General features: G+C 47.8%; 1 protein-coding gene across 1 annotated transcript; it reads left to right on the top strand.

Moving 5' to 3' along the window:
- Window positions 1-636: 636 nt before the first annotated feature.
- NKX2-6 (NK2 homeobox 6) lies at window positions 637-4,327 on the top strand. Its single transcript, XM_061199417.1, has 2 exons — window positions 637-910; window positions 3,693-4,327. Exons 1-2 carry the CDS (start codon window positions 637-639, stop codon window positions 4,325-4,327), a joined length of 909 nt encoding a protein of 302 aa, XP_061055400.1.
- The last annotated feature ends 21,880 nt before the right edge of the window (window positions 4,328-26,207 follow it).

The following is a 26,207-nucleotide window of genomic DNA, read 5'->3' as shown; positions in this document are numbered from 1 at the left end:
CCTCCTGGCCCTTGCCGTGCGCGCACTTACACTCACGCGTGCAGCTCCAATCCCGCGGGTGCCCAGCGGTCTCCACCTGAGTTTTCCTCTGCCAGGCGTTGGACAGTTGAGCTAAGGCTAGGCCGGAGGGGCCAACTAGGGTTGCAGAGCAAGGGTTCCACGCCCATCCCCGCACACCCTCTAGCAGAGTCCCGAGGGACCCAGGGTTGACCTCGGAAGCTCCCATTTGTACTGTATTCACCGAGATACGAGCCGTGCGCACGCTCTCTCCCGTTTTCCTTGCTTTCGAGAACCCAAACCTTTCGGAAGGTGGCTGGGGGTTGGAGAGGAATTAGAAGGGCGAGAGAAGAAAGGACTGGCGCGGGGGGAGATGCTGAGTTAACACGTGGGTTCTGCGGGAACCAATGGGGGTCCGGGGTTTCGTCACCCGGCCCCGGTCAATCGGCTGGCAGGGATGGCCCAGAGGAAGGCGCAGTCCGGACGCTGGGTGTCTGTCGTAGACCTTGGGTCTGCGGAGTCTGCAGCGACAAAACGGAAAGCTCAGCGCGCTGCGCTCTGTGGGGACCGGGGACCGGGGACCGGGGACCGGGGACCGGGGACCGGGGACTCCCCAGCCCCGCCCCCTCCTCCTTCAGGATGTTACTGAACCCTGTCACCTCCACTCCCTTTTCGGTCAATGACATCCTGAGGCTGGAGCGTGAGCAGATCGGCCCGGAGGCCTTGCAACTCCGGGGTGCACGGAGGAGCCCGGAAAGCTCTCAGTACCTGCTACCGGTCCCAGAACAGCGAGGGTCGGAGGTTCCCAGCACCGGTAGCGGCGACGGCGACAGAAGGCAGGAAAGGTCAGAGCCTCCTGAAGGTCCCTGTGAGACAGTCACAGAGATGGACGCTGAACCGGTGGGCGAGCCACGTGAGTACGCGCTCGGGTCTTGGCTCCTACAGGGAGACCAAGGGGTGGGGTGGATCATTACCAATCGTCTCGTGGGGGGCGGGGGGACACGCATCTCCTGGTCTTCCCGGCTCCGAGGGCTAGCCCCGTTTTCCTTCACATAAAGAGTCCGAAAGACAGGACTGTCAGCCCCCTCTACCATCTCCTCCAGACATCCTAACGAAAATGAGGTCCTGAATCTTGGGGGTTCACTATTTCCATAGCCAGTCCTCTGATTCCCACAGACAGATCCCCCCACCCCCGACCCACAGCCACAGTTCCCAGAAACTCCAGCTTCTCTTTCTTACAGCAAAGCCCTCTACAGTGTCTTAGCTGTGCTCCATCACCACCAGCTTTCCCAGCCATCTCCCACCCTCTATACCCTAAACCGTCTGCCGAAAGTGTAGCCATCAAAGCAGCCGGCCCTTTGGGAGTGGAAACTCCGTAGGCTCTGGGGTCAATCCCAGCCCAGCCTTTTCTTGGGGCTTGCCGAGTGGCCTGGCCAGTCCAGTCGTTCCTCTGCCTGGAGCACGGTAAGGGCAGCTCGCGTTTTAGCTGTTCTGGGAGACGAACGACTCCAGCGGAGTCTCAGCGCCTGGTCTCCGAAGGCGCAAACTTGTGTGCTGGCGGAGAGGCCAAGGCATCTGCGTCCAGCGGCAGGAAGGGAAGAGGTGGACGGGGGGTTGTGATGGGTTGTCTCTTGCCACCCGGGAAGTTTTGGCGGGAGAGGCTCGACATCCCGGGGGATGAAAAGGCTACTCATCCTCTTGCCAAACCTCTGCGTCTTGGTCCACAGCCTCCATGCCGGTCTGGGGGCTCCCGAGAGGCGCCTCGCAGGTCAGGCCTCCTCGGCCAGGCTGTGCCACAGACACTCCATTAGAGCCTCAAACTAACCACATGAAGACAATTAAGATGCTGGTTCAGAGTTATTCGTCGACTTGCAGGCTGGTTATTCACCTACTCCAGGAGCCTGGAGAACAGTACACTTTGCTGTGTTCCCAAAGAAACCTGTGAATTTTCTGCAGCGGACTCTAAACCTTAAACTCTCCCAGCGCTGCTCAGCCAGCTCGCCGTTCACTTCGGCTTTGCCGAAAAAGGGGTCACGTTCCTCTGACCATTGCTGTCACCTGGCAGCTGAAGACAGCCGCAGGGCTTTCCGCCTCCGCTGGCGCGCCCGGGGCAGCTCGCTGTTCTGCGGCTGCGGTTGACGCCGAGAAGGGGCCGGCGTCCGGCTCCAGGAACTAAGCCCAGGGGCCACGGCAGCCACCGATCGAGCGTGGAAGGGATCTTCCCTGGGGGATTCTGTGCGCCTCCTCCGTCCTCAACTTGCTTTCAGGGACGCAGGGTGAGAGGGGCTCCGAACTGTGACCGGGAAGGCACGGAGTGGCCTGCAGCCCCTCTGCCTGCCTGCGTGGTCCGCGACTCCCAAACGGGGTCCTGCTTGTTCCACAGAGTCACTGAAGGCCAGCTGTTACTTTCTGATTTGCTAAGAAAACAAACCCTCGTCAATATCTTTCCCCTTTGCGGGGAGAGACGTCCTAAGTTTGTCTGAGCACAGGCTCCTCTGAAGGAAAGTTTTATTTCCTCAATCTGAAATACCAAATAGCCCCTTGCCCCAGGAGACTGCGTCAGCGCGGTTGTGGATTTGGAGTCGTATTCCAAGCACCACCGGCTCTAATTAGGCGCCTCCTGCTCCGCCTCGCCAAAAGCATGCATCCTTTCACGTTCCCGGTTTTCTCCTGGTGTGAATTTCCATGAAAACTCAGCATTTCCTTCCTACCTACCCTTGGATAAAAAACAGAGCTTTGCCAAATCAGGAGATGTGGGAAGAAGGGAAGGAAAGTCTGCGTCTTGGAGGGCCCCCGGGCACAGTCGCCCAGGGGTTATCTTCGAGGGCGCTGCCCGATCCGAAGAGGAAGTCAGGGAGAAGCCAACGCCACCCGCTCTCCCCGGAGACCCCAAAGGAGGAAGAGGACGCTTCTTAAAAAGCCAAATGTGAATCTCAACTTTACATACCCCGCAAAGAGAACCTCAGTTTCCGAGCCAAGAATCAGCAGCCAGAAAATATTTTTTGTTTTATTTTATGTTGTTAATTTGGATTACAGAGCATCGCGTCCAAGAAAGATGGGAAGGGTTCCTGGTGCCAGTGGAGCATCTGATGACCAAAGAGACAAGGATATGAGCAAAGATGGGGTGAAGGTGGGAGGCACTGGAGACCCTGGCACCTGGGCTAGAAACCAAGTACCCTGCGGTGCGCGCCGGGCCACAACGGATAGCCCGGCAGACGGGAGCCTCCGGGCAAGCATGTCACCGAATTTTGGTTCTCTCTCTCTCTGCCTCTGTCTCTCTCTTTCCCCACCAAGAGCAATCTAAAGTCAGTCTCTATCTAATAGGCTCGCAGCAAAAGTTTCCCCAAACTCGCCCACACTTTAGAATTGCAATCACAGAGAACAGCCCAGATACAGACATTCTAAGAAGAAAATGAAGCTTAGACTCTGGATCAAGAGTCTACCTTTGCGGAAACGACTGTACACTGGGTACCACTGAGTGTCACAATTTGTATTATGTTCCAGCAGCTGCAAAAGCGACAGAGCTTGGGGGAAAGGAACAAGCTCTGGGACGGGGTGAGGGGTCAGCAGAAGGGAGAGACGGGGAACCGAAGTGAAGGCTACTAGGAGGGGAGGGGCGTCCCTTGAAAACAGTGTAAGAATCTCTCGGGTGAGCCTTAGGCTGGCGCTGACGGTGTTCCTTCCCGTGCTTTTAGAGTCCGGCCTCAGCGCAGCCTCGCCCCCCTGCGACGGGACCCGGGTGCAGGAGCGCGACGTGGGTGACAGCGGCGGCGGCGCGCGCGGGGATGGCTCGGAGCATCCCAAAGGGCGGCCCCGGCGGAAGCCGCGCGTGCTCTTCTCGCAGGCGCAGGTGCTGGCTCTGGAGCGGCGCTTCAAGCAGCAGCGGTACCTGTCGGCGCCGGAACGCGAGCACCTGGCCAGCGCGTTGCAGCTCACGTCGACGCAGGTCAAGATCTGGTTCCAGAACCGGCGCTATAAGTGCAAGAGGCAGCGCCAGGACAAGTCCCTGGAACTGGTGGGCCACCCGCTAGCGCCGCGCCGGGTGGCGGTGCCCGTGCTGGTGCGGGATGGCAAGCCCTGCCTGGGCCCCCGCACGCCCGCCTTCCCCGGCCCCTATGGCGCGGCCGCGGAGCCCTATTCCTGTTTCGGCGGCTACGCGGGCGCTGCCTACAGCGCTCCCTACGGCGGCGGCTACGCCGGCGCGCCCCCGGGCCCCGCGCCCCCCGCACCCCCCGCACCCCAGGCCAGCTCTGGCTTCAGCGGGGCGGGACCGAGCGCCAACCCGCAGGGCCATCTGCCCGCCACGCTTCAGGGGGTCAGGGCCTGGTGAGGCGTCTTGGTTCGGATGCGCCACCCTGAACAGATGCTCGGTCCCGCCTCTCCGCTAACCGATCGCGGCCGGGATGAGGGAGCGCCGCTGTGGAGGAAACAGGCGACCCGATGGCACTTCTCTCCCGAGCGATCCCTGGGACTAGGAATTGCCTTCGACTAGCCATCCAGCTGAAGGCCCTGGGGGCGTTCTTCTCCCAAGAGACGCAACGCGGGGCCTCCGCCAGCCGCCCACGAAGCAGCACTGGGAGGGAGGAAAGCCAAGGGTGGCTGGCAGTTTCGGGCGTCAGAGTAGTAGTTCTGAGGCAGGTGACTTTTCAGGCCTCAAATACAGGGGCTGAGAGGCTCCTTAATTTGTGTGCAGCAGCCCCAGGGAATGGGGAGGTGATGGGGGTGCTCTGGAGGGCCTCGATCCCCCGATTAAAGGCAACAGGTGGGGAAAGAAGGAGAAAAAGAGATGAGCCAGGGGAGGGGGATGAAGAGCCTGGAAGAGGAGGAAGACCAGGAGGTCAGGAAGACTTGTGCGAGCCGGTCCTCCTACAGGGGTTAATCTGCGCCCCCCACCCCTTCCACGGGCTGCGCTCCCTGGGACTCAGTAGCCAGTGGAGCGCTTTTTTCTGGAGGCACAATTGTTTTCCAGAAGATATCCACCACACTCTAGTTCTTCCCTCACTGTAAGTGCATTTTATCTCCTGTATACAGCTCAGCCTCTTGAGTAAATAGACTAAATATATCAGTGTGTGTTTGCCTTGTGTGTAGGCCATTAGAATCTATCCACCTCTCGGTTTCTGCTAAACGACTTCAAATTAAAGTAAAAATGAAACTCAGAAGTTCTAAGTCTTCAGTACATAGAGAATTCCCTAGAGAAACAAAACTTGGATTCAGCTCTGGAGAGGTTACCTCTCTCCAGCTCCTTCCCAACCAGCCCCAGTAGGTTTTCTTTCAGAAGGTAGTAAGTTTCTAAATTCCACATCAGAAAAGGAGGCTCCCACTTGTCCATAAGTCCTAACAGGATAGGTAGGAAGCCTGAACTTTAGGGAAAGTTACAATTCCCCCAGGCGCAAATATGTCTGAAATCATGCAAACTGAAGACTGAGAACAAACTCATTTTATTAATGGGAACATGGGAATCAAATAAGAAAGTTGTCTTTGGCAGATACTAGTAGAAAAATCAGGCTTTTTTCTTTTTCCTTGGATATCATTTTTTAGACAATGAAAAGCTCTTCTTCTTCATCCCCTGGACCACTAACTTGTCAAAAGTTCAATTCTATTATTTAATAAATTCTAATTTTAATTAAATTGTACTGGCCCTGCATTTTCTCATTTCTACATCTGCCCTGGTTGTTTTTTGCCAACGTGGGAAACAGGGACTGCTTGGTCCTATGTAAACGATGCCTGACAATTGACAGCTTACATCTCTTAAAGTTTAAGTTAAAAACAAGGGTAAGTATTCACATTTCTCCTTACTACCATTTCCTTATATTTTCTCTCTTTTTTGGTTTCATCCCTTTTCTCTTTTATTTCTCCATAAATATCTGTTAATAAAAGTGTATTTAGAAACGCCCTGAAGTGTTTTTCAATTATAGTTAGTCTTGCATCCCTGGGATTAAAATGTATATTTTAAATTAAGAAATGTCTGTATATTTTAAATTAAGAAATCTCAATAAATATTCCTTGGTCAATTAAGCTAAGACAAAAAAAAATAGAGATTACAGTTAAAATCTCCATCATGAGAAAATTGTCACATGGTGATATCATACTTCTTTCACTTTGCGGGGGGGGGGGGTGGGTATTCCTTACAAAAGAAAAAGTTACCTGTGGACACTGGCCTTAGATTCATGACAGTTGAGTTTAAGTTTAATGCTGACACTGCCTAACCATCTGTCTGGCCCTCAGTTGTTCAGTGAGTTGTATTAAATTTTCCCAAGATCAGATTCTAAACTACTATAGGTTAATTTTTTAAAAATCTTTTGTTCTCCTTTGGGCAAAGGTCTTACCTAGAAATGTAGGTCATCATTGTATGGATCTAGCAAAGTATTGATACTCGGCGCAGAGTAGAAAATTAATAAATGCTATTCTCTTCACCCTCCCACCCTCTTGCAACCCAAGGAGTGGTTACCAGACACGTGTTTTGTTTTTTGTTTTTTGTGGGTTTTTTTTGGAGTATAGTTGATTTACAATACTGTGTTACTTTCAGGTGTGCAGCAGTGTTGTTCTGAATAGGTCTTGCCTCCTGAGCTCCCTCCATGCTTTTTGCCACATGGAAAAGCCCAGGAGGGAGAGCGATGACTGTGGTCAAGCCTGGGAGTGAAGGGGACAGGGGCTTAGTTCAATCATCAATATCTCAGTCATCGCTGAACATGGAACACAAGAGAAAATAAGATTTGGCTGGTGCCCTGAAGGAATTTATTATCTAATTGGATACCAGAGACTAGCATGAGAAAGGTATCTGAAAATACAAGGTGGTATATGCTGCATGTCAAGTCAGACACACAATAAGCTCCCTAAAAAGAATGAAAAGCCACTGTGAGCTGGGATGCTTAGAGAAGGTGCTTAGAGGAGGTGGATTAAGCCTGGTGATTAGGGTGGGAATGACACTACTTACTGGGAGAGGGTCCGGGCAAGGTCTAGGACTTAGGAAAGGAGAAGAGTAAATGGGCACATGCCAAAGCTAGAGTCATATTTTCTAGTAATTTGAGATACAGTTCAAGGCTAGCTTCTGGAACTTTGTAAACTGCAATCAATTGGCTGAGGGGCTTCGGAAGGCAGGAGTGGGTGTTGCTTTCACGTATACCCAAGATGTTCCATTGACCTGGGACATTTTCTGTTTTGCTGTCCAGATTGCTGTAGCATCCATATTTGCTGACCTAAACAAACAAGCAAAACCTATAACAAAACCTTGTCCGTGTGCAACCCATGTGGCTTCTTCTTCAAATGAGCACGTGGAGGTTTGAGATTCCCAGGACACCAAGGAGATTTCTTTCCAAAAGGAAAGGAGAGTAAAGGAAAACTCTCTTCTCCCAACTCCCCACTTTAAGTGATCCTGTCAGGATCACTTTAAAACACATCCCTCTCCCAGATCATCAAGCCCACCCCCAGCTGCCCATCTTCCGTCCTGTAATCTCTCCTTCGCACTGAAAGCTGTCCCTTTTTGTGTGTCTTACCAACCACAGCTTATCCAAGGCAGGGCTTTCACCAGGGAGCCGCTCTGTAAGCAATCAGCCTCTTATCTGCCTCGTTCAGTCCCGTCACTCCGGTCACCTCTTAATGTTCACAAGTTTCCCAAATGGGAAGTAATTGACCTCTAAACAAAACAAAAAAGCTCTCAGAGAGATAGCAGAGGTTCCTTTCCTGGCTGTCCCAGGGCTAGGGTCTCACCTAGGCCAGGTGGATAAGTCAATAAAATTGCAGACTTCCTGGCTCCCCTGTCCGCCGTCCTCCCCCACCCCGTCCCTTCAAGCCAGCTTCGTCCCATACTATCTGCAAATCAGATGGGGCACGAGTCAAACCATAGATCTCAGGGTGGCCAGAGATTTCTGGCATTTATTTTCCGTAATTTTGTCATTATCAAGATAGAACGTTGAAGGGACATATTTTAAAAATTCCATTTGAAAAGTGTTTACAGTCTTCAGGGTTTATATCAGCTCTTCATTATATCAGCCCAATAACTTGCTTTTTTCCTTTTTCACAAAACAAGGGAACTCCCAGGCATAACAGCTGTGCCCTCAACCTGCACCATTCCACAAAGAGGCCTCTTCGGAGAGATGGAAGGTGGTGGAGGACCTGAGTTAGGAGTTGTTGGCCTTCATTCTAGGCCAGTTCCACTAGTGACACACTATGTGACCTTCAGCAAGACTTGCAACCTCTCTGGGCTTCAGCCTCTTTATTTATAAAATTGAGGAAGTGCATCTCTGAGGCTATTATTCTAATTTGGGGTGGCTCCCTGTTGATTTCAGATGCCTTTATGATTTTTCAATTCTAAGATAGATTATATATCCAGAAGACTACGTAAAACGTATATGTTTAACAACCGGCACAATTTAATAACTGTAAAATGAACACAGATGTAACCCCTCTCAAGGCAAGAAACAGGGAGTGCCAGCTCCCCAGCAGCCCTTCTCCCCAACCCCTCCAAATACGTAAACCCCTTCCCTCCTTCCCCAAAGGAGATACCAGCTATTCTGACTTCTGTGATAATAATTCATAGGTTTCTCTTTGTGGATTTACCCATATGGACACCTCCTTCAACAGTGTGGCTTAATTTTGTCTGATTATAGATGTTGCATAAATAGAATCATAGTGCATGCATTCTTTAGTGACTTGCTTCTTTTTTTCAACTTTATGTTTGTGAGATTTATCCATGAGGTTGGGTGGAGCTTAAGTTTGCTCATTCTCATTGCTACATTGTATCGCACTGAATGCATGTACCTCAATGTACGTATTTACCGAAAATGCAGCCAGCTGGGTGCCATAACACAGAATGCTGCTAGTGGTACCTTTTCTCACAGGTACGGCTGCGGCTGCTGTATTCTCTAGCTGGAGTCTGTCCCGGCTTCTAGGAGCTGTTCTGCGTTGCAGAGGAAGGATCCATCCTCTGACAGATTTCTATTTATATAACAACAGCCTTTTAACTTTGGTATGATTTCATTGTGTACTCACAACCTACATCTGAGGCAGAGAATATTACTGTTCCCATTTGCAGAGGAAGAGTCCAAGGGCCAGAAAGGTGACAACCACACTGTAAGTTAGTGACAGAATTGGGACTAGACCCCAGACCCTCTGCCCCTTAGTCCTGGGTTACTTCCACTGAATACTCAACAAAGAGTCCAAGTCCTTACACAAATCAGGTGACTGTTGAGTGATACTGTTTTCTTCATTTCCTGAGGGAAAAGTGCATGAGGGATGGGAGCCTTTTGGAAAGCATCCAGAGGGGATAAATATGAAGCAAGAGGCCAGAGAGGGTGGAGGTGGTTGGAGAGATATAACTGCATTTTCAGGCACTTATGAGCAAACAGAGTATTTCAGTGCTCTGGCTTTTGCACCCCACTGCCCATTTTTGTCTACATTTTCCTCTGACTTTGTGCCCCCGGAGATGTTGATTCATGCTTTCAGTGGCCAGCTCCTGAACTGGAGAGAATTCAGCACTGAGCTGTTCCTCCTCAGTTCCACCTCCCCCAACTTGGGGAGAGAGCTTCGTGGGAAGTCCCTCTGCCTTCCTTTTGCTCTGTTTAGACTCCGGTAAGTCCCCCTACCCTCAACCTGAGAGAAGGATGTGGTCTTAGTGACACAGTCCAGATTCCACTGTAGGAAAAGCAGATATGCCAGCAGCCCGGCCACAGACCTCAGAGTGCTTTCTGACTTAGTCCCTATAGGGCTGTCCTCATAGGCTGGTCTCAGTCATACCTGCTTCCTTCCCATCCATGCTTCAACGGCTCCTGCTTCCTCCTCTCACCAGCCCAGCTTAATTGCCTGAAACCCGAGGGCCCGGGAAATTGGAATCCGAAGTTACGACTTCAGTGAGCCAAAGGTGAACCTTTCTTTGGATGGTTCCTGATTCCCGTCCTTCTCTGGGCCCTCTGGTGCCTCCCCTGGACCTTCCCTGTGGGTCAGGTCTCCCAGGACCTGCTCCCGGAGCATCTTAAACCTCCCCATCATAATGCATTTACTCTCCATGTCTGTTGTCCCATCTAAACAATCAGCCTCATGTCTGCCTCAGACCCCGATGTGTTTCCAACACACCTTGCGCCTGTCGTGGAGAAGGGGCTCAATACCGTTTGTTGATTGAACAAATGAGTGAATGGTGGCTCTCTGGCTTTCCTGTATGGCCTCACAAAGTCTGCATGGAAGACCTGGGCTCTGACCTGGCTCCTTGGTAGTCAGAACCCTCTGGAAGAAAGTCCTCCTGTATGTGGATAGGGATCTAGCTCCTGGCAGGGGTCATCTAAGCCCTGACACCAGGGGCCCTAAGAATTTCTGTCAGCCAGGCGTTATGACCATGGTGACAAGAATTCCGGCTTCAGCCATTCTCCTGTAGGTCAACTTAACTTTAATTAGCAAGTATTAAGGAACATTAGGTTGAACACTGTGGGGGAACATAAAACTAGTATCATTTTTTAAAAATATATACGAGATCAAAGGGACTCAAGGATGCATAGGACAGAGTCCTTATCTTCAAGATTATAAAACTGTGGGTAAGACAAGTACCTATACAGCCAAATATCTATAGGAAAAACCAGGAAATGTGCATCATAAACATATAAATCCTTCAGTTCATTGAATATGCTGTATAGGCTTCTGGATATCATCCAATATCTGTTTCTCCCTTTCTTCTTCTTTTTTTTTTTCTTAAAGATTCTTTTTTTTTTTAAATTTATTTATTTATTTTTGGCTGCGTTGGGTCTTCGTTGCTGTACGTGGGCTTTCTCTAGTTGCGACTAGCGGGGGCTACTCTTCGTTGCTGTGCGCGGGCTTCTCATTGCGATGGCTTCTCTTGTTGCGGAGCATGGGCTCTAGGTGCGTGGGCTTCAGTAGTTGCGGCACGCGGGCTCAGCAGCTGTGTGTGGCTCGCGGGCTCTAGAGTGCAGGCTCTAGAGCGCATGTTCAGTAGTTGTGGCGCACAGGTTTAGTTGCTCCACGGCATGTGGGATCTTCCCGGACCAGGAAATGAGCCCATGTCCCCTGCATTGGCAGGCGGATTCTTAACCACTGCACCACCAGGGAAGTCCCTCCTGCTTTCTTCTTTAATAATAGAACCCCAGCGTTAAGCACACAACCTTCCAGCTAAGGGTATATTTCCCAGAGTCCTTTGCAGCTAAGGGTGGCCAAGTAACTAAGTTCTGGCTAAAGGGATATAAGCAGAAGTGATGTGTGCAATTTCCGGGACACAGCCTTCAATGGAAGGGACCTTCCCTCCACTTCCTTTCTCTTCCTGCTCCTGGCTGGAATACAGATGAAATGGTGGGAGCAGTAGCAGCTATCTTAGATTTTGACAGAGCAACAAGATGGAAGAAGCCTAGGTCCCCAGCACTATGAAATCACCTTATCAGCTTGGGTCTGCTTACACTCCATCTAGTATATGAGAGAAAAAGAGACACTTGTCTCATTTAAGTCACTGTTATTTTGACCTTTGTTATAACAGCTGAATGCATATCTTAACTCATAGAGGACACAAGCAGGTAATTAGAAGTTTGGCTGATACAAATACAGTAAATGTTTAGAGGAGAAATAAATCAAGCCAAGGTAATCTAGGAAGGGACAATCAAAGAGAAAGAGCTTGAGACAAGCCCCTCAGAAGGATGAATAAATTTGGATACCTGGAGGGGAACGATGGGGAATCTACACGGAGGGATGTGGAGAGGACTACGGATCATAAAATGCATGGGAGCCAAGGACTCTCTGAGGCAACATTGAAGGCAATAGTCTGGACATGTCCATGGTCATGGCGTTCAACTCGTCCGCCCTCTCCCCAGCTGGTATCATCTACTCCAAAGGCTTAACTACCATTTCTATGCAAGTAACTCCCAAATCCCACACCTACAGTTCCAGCTCCACCCTCCATCCTGAATTCCAGCTCCAAACTGCCCATTGTTCCCTGGACATCTCCATTTAAATGTTTCCCAGACACCTCAATGAAAACCAAACCCACCTCTCTCCACCTTCCTCTTGCCAACCTGCTCCACTTTCCATATTCCCTCTCTTGTGACCCAGGATGACACTCCATTGTCCTATTTCACTCTCTCCTCTCCCCCTACCTGCCTATTTTGTGTTTCCACCACTACTATCTAAGCTCAAGTCATCATCTCTCGCTTCATCATGTGCAATTGCCTTCTAACTGGTCTCCCTGCCTCCACACTCTTCTCTCCAGGCCATTTCTCATGCTGCTATAGGATTTTTTAAGAAAGCTTGTCTACTCCTTGATGAAGACACTTTCAAAACACGACCACATTCTTTAACCAGACATATTGAGACATAACATATATAGGGAAAAGTGCAGGAATACTACACGTACGCCTAGTTCGCAAAGTGAATTTCCCATATAATCAGCACCCAGATCATGAAATAAAACATTAACGTCCCCCAAAGCTCTTTTATACACCCCCTTACCGTCACTTACCCCAAAGGAAACTGCTAGCTTGACTTCAAACACCATTGACTAATTTTGCCTGTTTTTGACTTTTACTGAAATGGAATCACATGGTGTATACTCTTTTGTCTGGTTTCCTTCACTCAAGATTATGTTTATGAGATGCCTTCATGTTTTTGTGGGTAATTGCAGTTTGTTCATGGCTATTGCTGGTTGAGTTTTCCATGGTATGATTACACCACAATGGATTTATCTGTTCTACTGTGGATGGGCATTTGGGCTGTTTCCAGTTTGGGGTTATTATACTTAGTGCTGTCATGAACGTTCTATGCATGTCTTTTGGTGAATACATGAGCACATTTCTGCTGAGTATTTGCTAGATGTGGAAATTCTGGGTCATGAGGTATGCATGTGGCCAGGTTTGGTAGATTCTACTGTTTATCCAGAGTACTTGTATGAACTTACGTTTCCACTGGGAGTGTTTAAAAGTTCTAGTTGCTCCAACTCCTCCATACTTCTTGTCAGTTTTCCTTTTACCTTTCCCTTCCTCCACTTTCTTGCCGAGACACAGCAACGCGGGCAGGTAAGGAGTGCTCCGTGAATATCTGAATAATGGGGTAGTTGCGTGGAAGCACTGGAGGGTCAGTGGGAGACAGGTTTGAAGATGTGCCTAGTCAGTGTGCAGAGAAAAATAACAAATGCTTATTAAGCCCCAACTAAGTGCTCAGTGTTTGGCATTATATCACGTAATTGCCATAATCACTCTCTAAAGTCTAGGGTCCAAGGAATCCAACAAGCTCCCAAATTAGGAAACTGAGGCTGGGAGTGTTTAAGAAACTTATCCAAAATCACCATCACTAAAGATAGAGGTAAAAATTGAGCCTCCAAAGTTCATTTACTTTCCATTATGTTCTGCTGCCGTTTCATACACATTACAGGCTGCTGCTTCTTACTGTTATTTAAATACCTAAACCTACAGCTATATTTGCTAGTGATGGAGTATCCAACACGTGCTCTCTGACTGGCTGTACTTCTTTCTGATCCCGACATTTCCATCCCAACCTCAGAGAGAGTCATCGGAGGGAAAAGGTCTGGCCTGAGGAGCCCATTCAGATGTTTGGGATGGAAGAGATCACAGATATTCCCACGGGGCCCTGCCCTCTGTGAGGGACATCTGCATCCAGAATCAGTCCTGTATGTAATCAACACATTACATAAAATATGACATGTAACCCAAGAACATTTGTGTTGGAGACAACAGCACCAATGGAGTAACCCTCCGCCTCTGATTGCAGCACTTAAACTGCCCACCAGGGGACACCCTTGCCTCCAGTTTCCCACTGTGGGGAAAAAGGGAATTCTCCAAATTCCTTGGGCCTTCCACCCAAAACCTTTGCTTCCAGCAGTGCTTCAGATTTCTTTTTCAGGTCAACCCCTTTATCTACCGGTTTGGATGTTGACAGTTGGGAGTGGACAGAAGGAGACAGTGAATCAAAGGATTAAGGGCTCCGTAGACACCAGCTGTTGGCCATGGTTTCAGTGTGACAAACATTCATAGCATAATGATAACATTGTGATGCTTGTGGCTACAAGATCTGTGGGGTGCTTTCCAGGGCATAGATGTCCTCCATATACACTGGCTCATTTATTAGTCATATGCGGAAGTATTATTCTAACACAGAGGAAACCAGGGAAAGTGAGGGAATTACCCAAGGTCACAGAACTCGTAAGTTAGAGTTTGAATATAAACCCACTGATTCTGTTTACAACTGTGCAGTGAACTTGGGTATCTAAAATACAGCTGTCTGGGTGTGGAATACTAACTCTAAAGGGCTGGTAAAGCAAATATCCCTAGATTAGCTTGCAACGCTGCCTTCCTTTTCACTTTCTCTCCGGACTCTTGTTCAAACATCCTGAAGGGAAACTAATCTGATTGGCCCTTCACATTGAACTGTTCTTGACTCACAGCAGAGCTTCCCAAACTGTTCCTGAGTTGAAGACTGCTTTGAGCATCGATGTAGTTAAATTGACTGGATTCTGGCTTAGCTCTGCCACTGACCAGCTCAGCCACGGAGGACAAGTTACTTGATCTCTGCTGGCTTCAACTTCGTCTTGGGTGAAATGGAGTTACTTAAACCAGTGGTTATCTGTGACTCTCTAGGTTGTACGTGACAGGAACCTAACTCACACCAGCATGAGCAAAACATTCGAGGCAATTTCTTGACCCTCAGAGCTGAGTGGCAGGAAGGCTTATGGTGAAGCTGGCTAAAAGCAGGGGCTCGGGCTCATTCAGTTTCTCCCCATCCACCTCTCATTTCCATTTCTCTCTACCTGGTCAGCTTCATTATCTTGGGCTGGTGGAAACCATGGCCAAGTACACAGCCACTGGCAGCTCAGAATCACATCCTTACAGCTGCACAGTCAGAGACGAAATGGCATTTTCCTTCCAACTCCAGGTTGAAAAACCCAGCTCCTCTTCATCACGGGGTGTAGTGAGTATCAGGCAACATAACAAGTCTGGAAGGGCTATGGAAGGTCAACCTCAGCTGCAGAATCCCTTCTTCTTGAGGGTTATCCTGCCCCAGGGCAATTAACTTGCGTCATCTTGATAGTTCCTTGTGAGAGCAGGTCTTACAGGGGAGGGGATGAGTGGCAGTGCAATGTGTTGTGTTGTGTTGACGCCTTCTCTTCCTGGGCCTCAGCCATGGTGTAAGGAGGTGCCTCCGTGCGTCTAATCCTCCATAAATCTAGAGAGTGACCCAGGCTGATCCCTCCGAGATGGCTATCACTTTGCATCATTTCACTTTGTCTCTGAGGGTCACATTATCATCCCTGAGGCAACAAATGGAACACGGGAGCAGGAGAGGCACCCTCATGGCAGAAGGCTCAGCACTAATGCTACCTTCGTCTTCTGCGACCTCTCTTGCAGAAGTGGATTTCGTCTCTTATCAGCATCCTCGCAGACCATGGACCTCGTAACCTGCCATCCTCTCATGGCATCCCATTCATCGTGGCCCTTTAATAGCAGCATCTCTTATCCGAGCGGTGAAGAAATGAGGCAATACAACTCTTGGGCCTTTGTATTCTCCTACCTAATAGAGTAATCTCCTCCTGACCTCAAAATAGCCTTACCGACGGGGCAGGGCCAAGGCTTCCAGTGGGCCAGGCTGTGACGGATGCGGCTGTAGGCTTGCTCCCAGGCTGCAAACAGTAGCAATAGGGCAGTGATGTAGAGGGGCCGCGAGAGGACCAGAACATGGCTCCCCCCAGGAGGATCAAAATTGTCAGCGGTTGATGTGCACAAACCCCAGCCCATAACTACCAGCTACGGCTTGTGCGCACACCCACTGTGCCCAGGGCGGCCGGACACACCCTGATGCATCCACACCAGCCTCCAGGTCTGCAGCCGTCCTCTGCCGACTGCCCTCGCCTTTAGTTTGTACAGAGGGAGCACACAGACCAGGACTTGCTTCTGCCCTCCACCACCCACAGAAGGCTCTACTCCTGGATGCCTGCTTCTCTACCCCCTCAGCAGTTCCCCTCAACTATGAGCCCCCAAAACTAAGGAGCAGAGTCCCAATCTTCAGGACTGTATCCAGAGGTAGTATCTCCAGCACTGACCCAACATCCAGGCAGAAAACGGCTTTGCGCACATTCCTTTTTTTTTTTTCACATTTCTTCTTGTTCCTCAAGCACTCTCAGCTTCGAGGTCGGGTGATGGTTGTTGACAAGCTTTTCTGGGCTGAGCTGGTGGAAGGTCTGGCCTCCTGCCCCCTCCCTCCGTCCTGATGGGGAAACTGACATGACCCACTGGGGGGTCAGGGATCACGTGGGCTGGAGCTCTCCTTGGTCTGGACGTTGACTTAAGAACTTCACATACAAGACCCCACTGGATCCACAGGACAGGACATTTCTGTCCCCGAGCCAGCTGTTATCACTTATCAGAGGAGGTAACTTAGGCCAGGAGAGGCCAATAAATAAATTAATTAAAAAAAATAAAATGTCAGGTAAGTTTTAGCTACTATTGTTTTAGTGCCAGGCCAAGGATCTCTGTGTCATTGAATCTCACTGGTTTAGAAAGACCTATTTCATGCCATCCCCATGAAATGCTGGGTCACCCTAAAATGGCTGGACATCAAATGGCCCAGCTTCCCCTCCCAGAGCTGAGCCCTCACTGGAGGAGGTGGGTAAGTCTGTCTATCAAGATGAGTTTCTCACCTGGCCTTCTTCCCCATCCCTGGCCACTTTCTCCACACTTTTTCTCCTCAGAACTCAGATGGCACCAGTGGCTTCTATCCCTGTTTGAGGGAGACAGGCACCAGGGATGTGCTGGGCCCTCCATACCCACAGGAGTTAGTTTCTCGGGGCCCTTGAGCCAAGCTCAGCAATGAGAGGCCAGCCCTCCCCCCCTCCGGCCTCATCTCTTAGACCACCTGGTTAGGCCGGATTCCTCCTGCCACCTCACTCCCCCCACCTCTGCCCTCCCCCTGCCTCTTCTAGCCGGAGGAGGTCTCGGGGGAGAAGCAGTGTCATGCTTGATTTGACCCATCAGTTTTTCTACTTATCAATCAGCTACCTACTGGCTCTGCCAAGAGGATTCATAAAGAGGTTTTTTTTTTTTTTTTTTTTTAAAGGCCTTACCATGTCCGTTGGCATGTCATAGAAATAAAACACTGGCAAGGGGACGTTGGCTGTGCCTGTAACATTTTACTTCTTTAAAAAAAAATACATGCCATCAATTAAGTGATAGCAATGATCTCTGCATTTTTTTATCATTTAAAACATTTTATAGTAGAAATCACATGTGTTAAGAGATAGAAATAAAACTGACCTAGAGATTGAGAGACATGGGTTAAATTTCTCACTTGGTCACTAACAAGTGATTTTGGATGAGTCATTTCCGTTCTTCGAACTTCAGTTTCCCTACTTCTAAAATGACACCTCGGGTCTCTCAACACCCAATTCTGTGAATTGTATTTATTTTTTTATCTTTTGGCTGCACCGCTCTCAGCCTGTGGGATCTTAGTTCCCCGCCCAGGGATCGAACCCGTGCCCCTTGCAGTGGGAGCATAGAGGGAAGTCCCTATGTGAATTTTAAATAGGAATGCCACATGCCTCCCAGTCCTGAACATTTCCCCCTCTAGCATGCCCTGTCTCCATGCCTTCCAGGTCATTCTCTATCTCCCCTCTTTCCCTTCCCCAAGCCCCTTCAGAGGGGATGAGAACCTGGGTAAATATATGAATGGGATGAAAGCCTTTGCCGATGCCCAAAGCATCTCAGGTGCTGCAGGGTGGTCTCTAAGCACCTCCCCATCCTTCTGCCCATGCCTGGGTGGTCATTTCCCTTACAAACTGTGAAAACAGCAGGATGGTCTTGACTGCATTGGGCAGGACTTGCCTCAGGCCAAATATGAACCCCTGGCTGAGTGACTTTCTCAGTGGTCAGTGGCTATGTCGTCCTAAATGATTTTCAGAAAAGTGTCTGTCAGAGAAGCCCCAGTCAGTAGTTCTGGAAGAAGGCAGTTTTCTTTGCGGAATAGCCTCTCACGTCCCCATTCCCTGTCTAGTCAAGGGGATCGGTGGAACCCTCTGGAGAGCCAAGCACAGTCTTAGCCCTCAGCCCCTCACTCCTGGCGGATGTGCACCCACTCCATCCCCAGAAATTGACTCTGCCCCTTCTCAGATGATCATCCACCCCGGATACTATCGTTTCAGGGCACCGTCTATGATGGTCTGACCAGTTTTATGAGGAGGGGGGCTGCTGAGAGCTGGGAGAGAGTCGGTCTCAAATTGCTTCTGGCAGCCGGAGTGCTGTGAGAAGGTCAGAGCCTCCTTCCCTAGACAAACAGTCCCCAGTGTGCCTCCCCGTGAGGGCCCCTGTTAAGCTGTTGAACAGACCAAGCGCGAAGGCACAGCGGCCACCCAGTTAGAGCACGTGGAAATTTCTGCACATGCTCCCACAGCCTTGAGCTCCCCAGAAACAGGCAGCCGAGGAGGGGGCAGAGAGCGGGTGACCGGGGGCACCGTTAGCAAAATACTCTTGGGTTCCTGTTGCCCAATAAATCCTCCCTAATGGCTTTTCTTAGGCAATCAGCATTGATGGACGCACAGGGAGGCTGAGTCACTCTCTGCTACTGAACTTTCCCACTTTCCCAAAAATCCATTTTGCCACACAGAAAAGTCTGCAGGCAAAACTGGCATCAATAGGTACAGAGTTGGAGGAACAGACCTTTTTATAGGGTCTTGGGATGGAGGGAGAGAGAGGTCTTTTGGCCAGTATGGCATTTGAAACATGAATGGGTTTCAGAGTGACAGACAGGGCATAGGCACGTGTCAGGTCAGAAGTCCCTGAAGAAGAGATGGAGTAGATCACGTGGGACTGCAGTGGCCTCCATGCCTTCCTCACAGTGGCCTCCACTCTCCCCCCGCCCCGGCACCGCCCAGGGCCCTCAGCTCCTCACTACTGGTGGTGGTGGGCAGGGGGGAGGGTCCTTGGACCAGCAGCAGTGGTATCACCTTGGAGCTTGTTAGAAATCAGACTCTTGGGACTTCCCTGGTGGTCCAGTGGTTAACCCTTCGCCTTCCAATGCAGGGGGCGCGGGTTCGTTCCCTGGTTGGTATGCCTTGCCGCCAAAAAAACAAAACATAAAATAGAAGCAATATTGTAACAAATTCAATAAAGACTTTAAAAATGGTCCCCACCAAAAAAAATTCTTTAAAAAAGAAAAAAAAGGAAATCAGACTCTGAGGGTCCACCCAGACCTACTGAGGCAGAATCTGCATTGTAATAAGATCCCCGGGTAACTTTTATGCACCTCAAAGTCTGAGAAGCACCGATCTGGCCATTCAACGTACTATCCCCTCCCCGCATGGCCTCCCAGCCTAGTTTTCCTGGGCTCTGGGCTGGTCTCCTTGCCCTTCACTCTCAGGCCTCATCCCTCACATCCTGCGGGTGTGCACCCTGCCAATCACCAGTTGGAAAATAAAAGTCTGACTAATTCATGCCATTGTGTAATTGAGGATAGCTTAATGTGTCACCAAACACACATAGCATTTTCACATTAACACATGAAAATCATCTTAACCCAAATGCCACAGGGGAGAAATGTAGGGCACTGAGCCATATCCACGGGGAGGCAATGCCTTTGAACCACTCCAGGGGCAGTGCCTCTGATAGGTTAACCTTGTGGGAGGTGGTTTCCTCTTGTCCCTCTTTTCAGTGGCTCTGCCTATTGTGCTTCCACGGGAGGAGAGAGAGAGAGAAGCAAGGAAATAGGGTAGACCGAGCCAGGGACTCTGTAAGAGGCCATGGGACACTCCACTGCCACCTGAGGATGGGTGTCTACGGAGCAGCTGCTATGTGCCTAGTGCATGGCATGGCGGGGAAGACCCTGGGTTTGGAGCCAGAACAACCCGGGTTAGCTGTGAGAACCTGGGCATGTTACTTTCCATCTCTGAGTTTCTATCTTCTTATCTGTCAAAAAAGATCCAGAGTGGGTTGTAGTGCAAATGTAATGTCCATAGTGATCCAGTCCAGAGTGGGCACTCAATACATGTCAGTTCTCTCCCCTCTCCTGGTGGGGAGTAGGACGAGGAGAGCTAAGACACAGCCCTGACCTTTGATGAAGCCAACAACACAACTGAGAAGCAGAAAATGATGAAATACTCCAAGGCACTAGAGGATCAGATGCTCAAATGAGCAACAGAGCCAGTGATGGAGGCTGGAGAGGTCTCCAAAGCCTTTGGGTAGAAATTGAACTGCTGAAGATGAACAAAAGACTGTAAATGCACACACAGCAGGCACAGAGGCCTGAGATAGGACTGGGCAGGACACGAGTGGGAACCATGACAGAACAATCAGTAAAGGCAGGGGACCATGTCGGGGAGGAAGGAAGAGAGGGAAGGAGGGCAGGGAAGCTGACGCCTCTGTGTGGGAGGCCTTGGAAAACCGAGATGAACAGTTGAGATATTGGGTTTTTACGATGTAGATATCTCAAGCATGTTCATTCATTCATTGCACTCTCCTTTCCCTCCCCTCCCCTCCCCAGTTTTATTAGGGACCCTAGATTCAGAGCTCCTATTCGTTTGGGAAGTGTGCAGTGTGCCTGGGAAAAGCAAATTTTGTTTACTCTGCAGGTGGGTCTAGAACCTAACCCTACTAATAGAAACAACCCATTCCTGGACACCCTCTGCATGCCAGACGCTGAGGTCCTTTATTGTGAAAAGCCTCATCATTCCTTTCAATAATCCTTGAGGCGATGTTGCTTTTGCACCCATTTTGCATGAGGAAACTGAGGCATGCTCAGAAAGGTTAGGTAAATTGCCCAAGGTCCCACAGCCAGAGCTACTCTATTAGCCACTGTCCTCCTTCCAAAAAAAGCAATTCTGCCTCTCACCCCCCAACTGGTCTAGGGTTCTAAGACACACTGAACTCCCTGAAGCTGCTTCCAAACAATTCTTTCTCCATATGGGCTAAAATGTCTTCAGTTTTATTGCAGGGAGGACATGAGGGTAGGGAAACACACAGGACCCTTTCTAGTAAGATACAGAAAATAGAAAATGAAAAACAGTTTAATGTTCCAATCCAACCTGGAAAGATAATGAAGGGACAAGTCTGAATTCCAACATCACTGAATTTGCAAGAACAATGGGGAAAATCTTCTCACACCCCTCCATCCCTACCACCAGGAAAGCAGATTCAAGAAGGGCTGGCACTGGACCAAGGAGGTCTGTTTTATACTGAGGATAGTAGGAGTCTCTACTGTGAGAAAGTCAGGGAGTCCTCTCTCACTGAGGCCCATCTAGACCCAGTTAGGACTGGGAATTGGAACAGGGGCTGGGGCTGGGGGGGTATAAAAGGGAAGAGGAATAACAGGAAGAAGGCTCCCTACACCCTGAGCAGGTAGCCTTTAGGGAAGGAACACTGCACCTGAACATTTACCCTTGCAGCTCTGCCATCAACTGGGTTAGACCTTGAGATTAGACCTCAACCTCTCCCACCTCCAACCGCTACCTTCTCGGAAATCTTATAAAACTTGTTGTCTGGTGGAAGGCTTTTGTCCTTTCTGTTGTGGTGATGGCTGGAATTGACTTCTCTTTTTTTCTTTCTTTTTGTCTTTCTGAATTAGCAGAGCCAACACAAGTGCCTCCTTGGAAGACACACAGCATGATGTGTTTCGGTAAGTATAAACTTGGTGTGGTTACCCCAGAAGGCTTTGAAATGTATTTTAAAAGAAAAATGTGTGCTGTGACAATGATGCATTTTACATTAATCACGTTTTTTATTTTCTGTATTTTATGATGCTTGGATATCTGAGACCTTGCTGAACCCAGGGAGGGACTGTCAGAGTTAGTTAATTCCTAGAGACAGCAAACAACTTGCCTGTGAACACACCTTTGATATGCAAATCAACCAGTGGAGTTCATACCCCCCAACCATCTCCTTTATCTAACTCTCACACACCAAGCCCATATTTCCCCTGCCCAAAGTCACGCCAGGGCCAAGTACTGGACAACTAGGGACCACCCCTATAGCCCAGAGCCTGCTGAACTTATTCAAACTACCCAATCCTAAGTTTGCTCAGCCTTGCCCATTCCTTCCCATGGAAACCACAAAAAAGGCTGTGCCCATGCTTTCCCCTTGTCTTTTTTGCCTCTTAACCCTGGTGCTTCCCCATGTGGCCCTGTATAGTGTGTTGCGCCTCCCGTTTCTGGGGATCTGTGAGTATAAACAATTCTTCCTTCAATACAGTCATTTCTGTGTCTGCACGTGTTGCATACTTGCTTAAAATAAATTCCAAGTACATTTAAAAACACATTTATACAGGACAATTCTATAAACTCTGCTCCCACTTTCCACACTGTAGGGTAGTACTGGAGGCAGGTTGGGGTGGGTGGGAGGATGGAAGGTGATGCAGTGGAAGTGTTTAGGCTTGTATAGTTTCCATCTATAGTTCTTTCGTCTCTGTAAATCTCAGGTTTGGGAATTTCCTGGTGGTCCAGTGGTTAGGACTTGGCACTTTCACTGCCGGGCCTGGGTTCCATCCCTGGTCGAGGAACTAAGAGCCTGCAAGCCTCGCAGTGCAGGAAAAAAAAAAAAAAATTCTTTCCGAGAAAACCAAGAAATTTTATTAGATGATCCCCAGATCCCTTCTATCTCTAAATGTCTTTGGGTCTAGATGGCTTCTAAAATATATAATGGAACAATATATAAATGCTTATGATGTAATATGAAGTTGGAAGGAAAAAACAAGATACAAAATTATACTTATCCAACAAATGTGTATGGCTGAAGACTGGAAGAAAATATACAAAGAAGAAATGAAGGGACAGGATTATGGATATAAAAGTATATTTAACATTTTTTTAAGAGACCCAAAGTTCATATGAAGGCAGAGCTGGTAATCCTTCTCTCATCATTTTGGCATCCCTTTATAAATGCCCCTGTATTAGGTTCTAGGGGTCAGGTGTCTGAAATGGGTCTCACTGGGCTAAAATCAAGATGTTGGCAGAGCTGTGTTCCTTCTAGAGGCTCTAGGAGAGAATCCACTTCTTGTCTTTTCTAGCTCCTAGAGGCTGCCCACATTCCTTGGCTCACATGCCCCCTGCCTTCCGTTTCAAAGCCAGCAAGGGCCAGTTGAGTTTTTCTCACCTCCCATCACTCTAACCTTACTACAGTATCACCTCTCCTTCTCTGACTCTGACTTTCTCACCTCCTTCTTTTACCTATAAAGGCCCATGGCGTCTGCCTGGATAATCCAGAATAATCTTCCCATCTCAAGGTCAGCTGGTTAGCAACTTGAATTCCATCTACAACTTAACTCCCCCTTGCCATTTGCAGGTGTTGCATTCCAGGCATTTGGAGGGGAGCATCTTGGAAGAGGGGTGTTTATTCTTCTCCAGAACTCTAGTCCATCTAAAAAAGCCTACAACAGCCCCTTGTGTCTTCCTATTCCTATCATTTTCATCCAGTTTAAGCTGGATAGACATGGCAAAGAGGGGAGGACAGACTTTACACTGATATGTGCCTTGGGACCCTGTGGTCCCTTATGGATAACGCTGCCAGCTAGTGAGATGCCACATAATACCTAAAGCTGGACATCCACCAGCAAATATTTATTGAGTGACTTCTGTGTGTCAAAAACTAACTGTACTAGGGATAGTGTAAATATGAGGATGACACACTCCCTGCTCGAGGAGAGGACCCATCCACATAAACATCCAAAATACTAAGTACCAAAGGAACAACATGTGAAGTGACATAAGGGAAAGGGCTGGGGCTGTGTCCCCATGCTGAAGGGACACCTGATATCTGAGGAGGAGGTTGTGGAAGAAGGGAGCCCAAGCTCAGCTCTGGCTCTGTTCTTAATTTTAAAAATTATAATTAGTGCAAGGAAATGCACCCTGTTCCACTCTCCTCTTCTCCCAATCTGCTATCTCCATCTCACCGACCAGAGGTAAATGCTCTATTGAGATATTTCTATCCTTCCAGATTTTTCTATATGTTAAAATGTTCAAATGTAAAATATTCTATAGATAACCTGTGACTATTTTTTTAATACAATGAGTTCATTTTATAACATTTTATTTTTTTGCAACTTGAATTACTCTCCGACCAAATTGAGGATATGTTCCCAAGTCAGTATGTTGTGTATCTGTAGATTTCTAGAGTAAATCTCTAGGCATGGAATATCTGTGTCAAAGAATATGCCCAGTTTTAAATTTGACAGATTTTGCCAAGTTACCATCCAAATATACAAAACTGACTTACTCTCTCTCCAACAGTATGGGGGCAACTTTTCCTCACACCCCTACCAACACTAGACATCATCCATCTTTCTAACCTCTGTCAATCTGATAGGTGGAAAGAAGGTATCTAAATGTGGTTTTGATTTGCATTTCTCTAATGATGAGTGTGGTTAAACTATTTTTTTTCATGTGCCTGTTTACGTTTTAAATGTTTGAGCCATCTGGGATTTATTTTGTTATAAGACTAGACCTTTATTTTTTCCAAATGGCAGTACTTGTTATTAAATAATTCACATTTCCCCCCTGTGATTTGAAATGCCACCCAGCTCTAAATTCTAAAAATGAAAAGAGGTCACTCAACCTAAATGTCACACCACATACAAAAATTAATTCAAATGGATCATAGATTTAAAAGTAAAATATAAAACTTTTAGAAGATAACACAGGAGAGCATCTTCAGTACTTAAGAATAAGCAAAGAGTTCTTAGGCATGACACCAAGAACAAAATCTGTGAAATAAAAATGCACCAACATTAAAAACTTTTCTGCTGTGAAATATCCTGTTAAAAAGATGGAAAGACAAGCTACGGACTAGGAGAAAATATTTGCAAACCATATATTCAACAAAGACATATATAGAATATTTATATTAAAAAAAAACTATCAAAACTCAACAGCAACTCCCCCAAATCCAATTATAACATGAGCAAAAAGAGTTGAACAGATATTTCACCAAAGAGGAGATATGGATGGTAAAGAAGTACCTGAAAAGATGTTCAATATCACTAGCCATTTGGGAAATGCAAATTAAAATTAAAACCACAATGAGCTATCACTACACACCTATTAGAATGGTTAAAATAAAAAATAATGATAACACCAAATGCTGATGAGGATGTGGAGAAACTGGAACTCTCATACATTGCTGGTGGAAATCTAAAAATGCTACAACCACGATAGCTTGGCAGTTTTTTACAAAACTAAACATGCAATTACCATACAGCCCAGCGATTGCATTCCTGGACATTTATCCCAGAGAAATGAAAACTCATGTTCACACAAAAACCTGTACATGAATGTCTACAGCACTTTCATTCAAAATAGTAAAACAAAACAAGCAAACAAACAAAACCCTGGAAACAGATCAATTGTCCGTCAGTGGGTGGACGGTTAACAAACTCTGGCAGATCTGTACAGTAGAATACTACTCAGCAATTTTAAAAAGTATTCACTATTAATATATGCAACAATCTGAGTAGTCTCAGAAGCATTATACTCAGCAAAAAAAAAAAAAAAAAAACAACCCAACTCCACAAGGTTGCATACTGTACCACGTTTGATTCCATTTATAGAACATTCTCCAGATAGTAAAATTATAGAGATAGAGAACAAATTAGTGGTTACCAGGGGTCCATGATGGAGGGAAGGGGTTTGGGAACACAAATACAAAGAGATAGTACAAGGAGTTCTTTTGCGGTGATGCAGCAATTCTGTATCTTGATTGTGGCTTTATAAGAATCTATTCTTGTGATAAAATGGCATTGAGCTACACACACGCGTGCACACACACATGAATGCAGGCTTTTAAATGGTGACAATAAAATAAGGTCTGTAGTCTAATTAATGGTGTGTATCAATGTCAATTTCCTGGGTTTTATATTATATTGCAGTTACATAATATGTCACCATTGGGGGAAGTTAGGGGTACAGTTTTTGCAAATTCCTGGGAATTTATAACTATTTCAAAAGAAAATGTTACAAAAATTTTTAATGAAAAAAATGAGAGAAGAAAACCATCCTTGCCAAAGACCTTCATATTACACAGGGTGGTTCTGTTTAGCGGTTGCTTTATCCGCAATAACCTACCCCCCTCTCCCTTCTCCCCAGACATACAACATACCGTCTTTTTGAAAAGTTTCCAGTCGAATGAAAGGTGTCTTAGAGTAGGATGTACAGGAAAGTTGCTTAAATAAAAATAGTTCAAAAGAACACTGGTATACCCTTTTTCTAGATTCACCAATTAATATTTTAACCCATTCAACTTTATCAT

The sequence above is a fragment of the Eubalaena glacialis genome, chromosome 9 (genome assembly GCF_028564815.1).
Source record: "Eubalaena glacialis isolate mEubGla1 chromosome 9, mEubGla1.1.hap2.+ XY, whole genome shotgun sequence".
NCBI classification, from domain to species: domain Eukaryota; kingdom Metazoa; phylum Chordata; class Mammalia; order Artiodactyla; family Balaenidae; genus Eubalaena; species Eubalaena glacialis.
This window is presented reverse-complemented; position numbering and strand designations above follow the sequence as displayed.